This window comes from Ochotona curzoniae, unplaced genomic scaffold, assembly GCF_017591425.1.
Source record: "Ochotona curzoniae isolate NIBS_2020 unplaced genomic scaffold, NIBS_Ocur_1.0 contig_2599, whole genome shotgun sequence".
NCBI classification, from domain to species: Eukaryota; Metazoa; Chordata; class Mammalia; order Lagomorpha; family Ochotonidae; genus Ochotona; species Ochotona curzoniae.
In genome coordinates this window covers 818,869-824,868 of record NW_024465520.1, presented here as the reverse complement: position 1 = coordinate 824,868, position 6,000 = coordinate 818,869, and the positions used below count along the sequence as shown (strand labels likewise).

Below are 6,000 nucleotides of genomic sequence, written 5' to 3'. Positions count from 1 at the left end.
TACTGCTAAGGGATTTATACTGACTTTCTAGAACTACAAAGCTATTACAAAGCTATTTTAGGTACCGTCTGCCCAATCGCAGAAAACTTCACAAGGAAACATGAGTCTACCTTTTGCCCTGCTTTCTCACGGGAAGGATGACAAGAGTGGCGGGGAACTCAAGTTTTGCCGCGCTCGCTCCGGACCCGCTCCCCACGCGCCCGGGGGCCGGCCTGGGCGCTCCGCCCCTCGCGCTCGCGGCTTCCCCCGGGTCCTGCCGCGCACCGGCACGGGGGCGTGGCGAGCGGCGCGGGCCGCGGCTTCCGGGCGCGGGTTTGGCCCCTCCGCCGCCCCGTCGCGCGCCGCGCCTTCCCACCGGAGAACGCCGTGGCCGAGCGGGGACCTGGGCCGGCGTGCTTGGCGAGCGCCTGGCCACCTCAGCATGGCCGAGCACGGCCTGGAGTTGGCTTCCATGATCCCCGCCCTGCGGGAGCTGGGCAGGTAGGGCCGGACCCCGCGGTCTGGATGTTGCGTCTTCCTCCGCCGGCCTGCGACTGCCATGCTGTCCGCTTGGCCGCCGCGGGCTCGGCTCGGATCCACTTAGCCCTGGTCACTGGCCGTAAGGGGAGATGCTCCGTGAGTGCATGGCCACTGTTGCGGCGGTTGACGGGAAGCCGGGTCTTGCTCACTGATCTGACAGTCCGAGCGGAGTGGACGGCTGCTGGCCCTGTTGTACGTCTGGGTCTCCCCATCCGGAAGTTTGCATTCTGACTTTGGAGGACAGAGAGCTCCATCAGACCACTTTTTCTACCCTCATTGCTTCCTGAAAACTTTTATCCTTAGACCAGGGACGCGAACCTATCGACTCTCCCCAGTTCTTGTGTATGGTCACTCTTGGCGAAATTGGTTTACGTTTTGTCAGCAAACTGCTCTGGGAGGAAATCACGCATCTCTCCTAGTTTTCTGCACGGGAGGTCAGGTGCTGGAAAAGGCAGCTGAGTTTTTGCTTTTAGGGGGAAACCTTGGTCCTTTCTGAAGATGTAACCCCCCATTCTCCTGGATTGCCCGGTCCTCTGGTCCGTTATTTTTGTCAAAAATACCAGTGATTAGCCACAGGATCCACAAAATCTGAACATACATAAGGATTGCCCAAACTTGAAGGTGGTTTAATATTACTGCATTTACTCTTGCTTGTAGTTTGTAAACCCCAAGGGTGAAGTGTTGTAAACCAGTGTGTTAGGAAGAGGGGAAGGGTGTTCGTGGCCACCTGCCGCCCCCTTCAGCACACTCCGGGAACGTGTTGTGTCACAGTTTATGCTGGAGGCTTCACTGGGTATCCTATGTCCGGTACAAACTCTGCATGCATTCTGCTGGCTTTCCAGTTTCTCTCATTTCACTCAAGTAGAGTTCTCAAGAAATAATACCAGATTCATTCAGTTCCCAAAAATCTAGGAGTCGTTTTTGAGTATTGTCCCGTTGCTGTCAGGGGGTAGTCTTTGAATCGCCTTATTTCTTTGATATCATCATAAAAATCTTATCTAGGTCCATGACTTTAAATGCCATCTCTAAAATAACTGGTGTGCATTTCTAGCCCGTATAGATATGCGCATATATGTATAATGTGTAATTTTATATGTATGTGTATGTGTGTATAATTAATTTTCCCACTTGTACTAGGAAATGAAAATTCACATATCTTTAGTAGAATTCTGATTTACTGCCCCTAAATGTCTTTCTCCCGTGTTACTGTAAATGTGCCATCCAAAAGCTTAGGAGTTATCTTTGATTCTTTTTTGTTTGCTTTAATGTATATCTGTCTGCAGTGGTAGGAGCCTAGCCGATCCAAAAGCCAGGAGCATCTTCCGGGTCTCCCATGTGAGTGCAGGGTCCCAAGGCTTTGGGCCATCCTCAACTGCTTTCCCAGGCCACAGGCAGGGAGCTGGATGGAAGTGGAGCAGCCAGGACATGAACTGGCACCCATAGGAGATTCTGGAACTTGTAGGTAGAGAATTAGCCAGCTGAGCTGCCGTGGGGGGTGCCTATCATTGATTTGTGTCCCTTAATAATCCAGAAGCTAATCCTGTCCATCATACTTTTGAGAAACATCCAAAGTCTTGACACTTCTCGCCATCTCCACTGCTATCACCATCGTTTCTTGTCCGGAGCTTTGTGGTACCCTCTTGAGTGATCTCTTCTTTTCCACTTTTTAACAGTGGATTTCCCACTCAGTGAAAAAGTGATAGTGCAGCTATTCATTATATTGTAAATTATATAATGCTAGTGATGTGCTCAGAGTTTCCCTCGGACTTTCTAGCTTGTTTAGTTCGAAGTCCAAACTCCTCATCAGAGCCTCTGAAGTCCTGTGTGATCTGGCCTCAACTTGCTTCTCTTCTTCTCAGCTTCTTCCTTGTCCTTCAGTGACATTGTCCAACTTCTCCATGACACCGAGATCATTTCTACCTTTAGTGTTCATTCTGACAAAACATTGTTTCCTTTCATGAATCATTTCAAGAAGTCTGAGCTTCTTGTTTAACACAATCTTAAGATATGTTCATGTGGGTGCAAATGAGTGAGCCGCCACTTATGACGGCAGCGTCTCACAGAATCCTCCCTTGGAGTGCTGGCTCATCTGGGCTGCTCTGCGGTTGATATGCCTTCCTGCTGATGTGCCTGGGAAGGGAGTGGAAGGTGGCCCAAATACCTGGACTCTGGCCACCCCTATGGGAGACCAGGATGGAATTTATGGCTTCTGTTTTTGACCTGACCCAACTTTTCTGATCATTTAGGGAGTGAACCCAGCAGATGTTCTATTGTTCTACCTTTAGAGTAAAAATCTCTTGAAAGTTAGGTTCAGATGATGATCGTTGCTAGTAAAATATTAATAGTCGCCACTAGAGGAGATTTAAGTGGTGAAAAGAAGCCTGTCCCCTGTCAAGCTGGAAAGTCTGAGATGGAATGGAAAGTGCAAAAATAGAGAGAATGACTATTATTATTATTATTATTTATAAATAAATAAATAATAGCTTATTTATTTTAAAATTCAAATTAAGTTTGCATGAGCAGCAGCAGAGAGAATGCTCTCATCTGAGTTGACTCCTACAATGTCTGCAATGACCAGGTCTGGGACCAAAACAGGCAACTGGGACCTCCATCTAGGTCTCCCATGTGATTGGGATCACTTGGGTACTTCAGGGTGGGGTGTGAGCTTCATAACCTGTGTCTTAAATACTTTTCCAAACACCTGTCCCACACTTACTTTTCAAAGAGTTGGAAGAAGCTAAGCGTTGCAAGCAAACATGGTAGCTTTACAGATCAAGGTTGGAGAGGTAGACGGGGACCAAAACCTTTAGCACCATAATATGCTAGATTTTATCCTAAGTGTAAAGGGATTTACTGATTTACTTAGAAAGGCAGAGTCATAGAGAAGGTAGGTGAGCTAAGAGATCTTCCATCCTCTGGTTCACACTCCAAATGACTGCAGTGCTGGAGCTGGGCCAATCCAAAGTCAGCAGCTAGAAGTTTGCTCTGAATCTCCCATGGGTGCAGGGCTGTTGGGTCACTGCTTTCAAGGTCATAAGCAGGGAGCTGAATTGAAAGTGGAGCAGTCGGGACTTGAATCAGCACACTTTCCAATAAAAACAAATAAATCTAAAATAATGATTATAATAACTAAAATAGTGAAAACCCAACAAGTACATGCAAAAATTAGTTTCACTTGCGTCAAGGCCCTAAACATAAAAGCTTTAACTGTAAAAATTTTGAAAAGAACAGAGAGAAAAAGTATTATTACATTGGATCTGGAAATTATTTCTTGGTTATGGCAGAAAAAACACAGCCAATAAAGGGGAAATTAGCTAAATTGAAATTTCTTAAGTTAAAAGTCTGTTGTATACCAAAGAAGAAGATCAACAGAGTAGGGTCTGGCGCGATAGTATAGTGGTTAAAGTCCTCTCCTTGCATGCACCAGGATCCAAAATGGTCTAATCATGGCAGCCCTGCTTCCCATTCAGCCCCCTGCTTGTAACCTGGGAAAGGACGACCCAAAGCCTCGGGACCCTGCACTCACGTGGGAGACCCGGAAGAGCTCCTGGCTCCTGGCTTCGGGTTGGCTCAGCTTCAGCCGTTACGGTCACTTGGGGAGTGAGCCATTGGACGGAAGATCTTCCTCTCTTTCTCTCCTACTCTATATATCTGCCTTTCCAATAAAAATAAATAAATCTTAAAAAAAAAAAAGATCAACAGAGTAAAAAGGCAACTCATGGAATAGGAGAAAATATTTGTAAATCATATATTTTATAGGGAGTTTAATATATAAACATATTAAGAAGTCCTATATTTAAACACAGCAACAGCAACAAAGCATAAACTCTCTGAAAACAGGCAAAGGACCTAACAGACATTTTTCTCCAAATAAGATATACATGTGACCTGTAAGCACATGGAAGGGTTAGTGAGATCACAGAGATGCAAATGAGAGCCCCAACAGGGGTGATCCTTCACCTTAGCCCTGAGGCACTGCAGTGCCACCCGAGTTGTGTCCCCAGCTCCTGCTCCCAATAGGTTTCTGTTAGTGTGGACTTTTGGAGGCAGCGGTGCTCTGCAAGGGACGGATTGCTGGTACATGAAGGGAGACCTGGGTTCAGTTACCAGCCTTGGCCTGGTGCAGCCTGGCCGCTGAAGACATTTGAGGGGGTGAATCAACATAGGGGCATTCCCAGTGTTTGTCTTTTGTTTCTCAAATGAACAATTTCTAAAAACATACGTGAGATGCTATTTCGTACTCACTTTAAAAGCTATTTTCAGATCCTCCAAAACAACAAGTGTTGGTAAGGATTTGAAAAAGTTGGATCGCTGCACATTGTGTGTGTGTGTGTGTGGGGGGGGAGGGTTCCACAAACAGTTTAGCCTAGAATTACCATATGATCCCATGCTTCTGAGTTTACGTCCAAAAGAGTGGAAAGCAAAGTCATGAGTAGGCGTAACTAGATTCATGGCATTCATTGTTCACAATAACAAAAAGGTGGAGCAACTCAAGTACATTTTTGTTCAACAGAAATATATGTGAACTGTATAGGGACTCTAAAGTTTTTCTAACAGGCACGTTAAGTACGAGTGAAAAAGAAATAGGTGGAACTAATTTTAATAGTATATTTTATTTAATTTATTATATCCAACCATTTCAGCATTTAACTAATGTAAATTTAGTTAATGGGTTGTTGTCCTTTTGGTCCTAAGTGTCGATTTAGATTAATATTTCAGCTGCTACACGTGGTTACTGGGTTGCATGCTGAGCCCTGTGGATTCGGTATGCTTTCCCTCCCACCACCACCGCAACACCCCCGTAAGTCAGTAACATATTCTAGATGTTTTTGTCATTTTTTTTAAATGGAAGAATACTGGGAAGGTCAACAGTGAAAATAAACATCTGGTAAGCTTAACTTCAAAGAGATTCTTACAAATAAAGTTGTGCATCCTTTTAAGGTTGAAAATATTTTTGTTGTGTTTTAGTGCCACACCAGAAGAATATAATACAGTTGTACAGAAGCCACGGCAAATTCTATGCCAGTTTATTGACAGAATACTCACAGATGTAAATGTTGGTAAGAAACCAATGATTTCTTATGTAAACTGTAAATGAGATTGTTTCATACTAGCATTTTTATTCAGCTTTATAGTAGGATTTTTCTTATTGTGGTTTTAGGTACAGAGTTATTGTGTATGATTGTTATTATTTTCAAACAAATTGTTATTTTGTATTATTTTTTCTTACATACTATGATTCAAGCATTTTCCTATTGTCTAAATTTCCTATTGCTTGATCTGGGTTTTCTTTGATAGATGATATTATACATTAAAAGTATTTGACCAATTCCAAACATATGGACCTCTCTCTTTTTTTTTTTTTTGGTAGCCCAGTATTTCACATTTATTAATATCTCGATTTTTATAATGTTATCGTAACTTTAAAAAAAGTTTGTTAGTGATGGTGTTTGCGCAGTTGATCAGGGTGGGAAGGGTCAA

At 44.0% G+C, this 6,000-nt stretch overlaps 1 protein-coding gene across 2 annotated transcripts in view; it reads left to right on the top strand.

Annotated features, from left to right (window-relative positions):
* The first annotated feature begins 421 nt into the window (after nt 1-421).
* The window catches only part of ATR (ATR serine/threonine kinase), a 106,405-nt gene continuing 100,826 nt past the window's right edge, over nt 422-6,000 (top strand). For both annotated transcript variants that reach the window (XM_040974741.1, XM_040974739.1), the window contains exons 1-2: nt 422-480; nt 5,488-5,579. In XM_040974741.1, coding sequence (XP_040830675.1) covers nt 422-480; nt 5,488-5,579 — 151 coding nt within the window. The remainder of the gene's footprint in view (nt 481-5,487; nt 5,580-6,000) is intronic.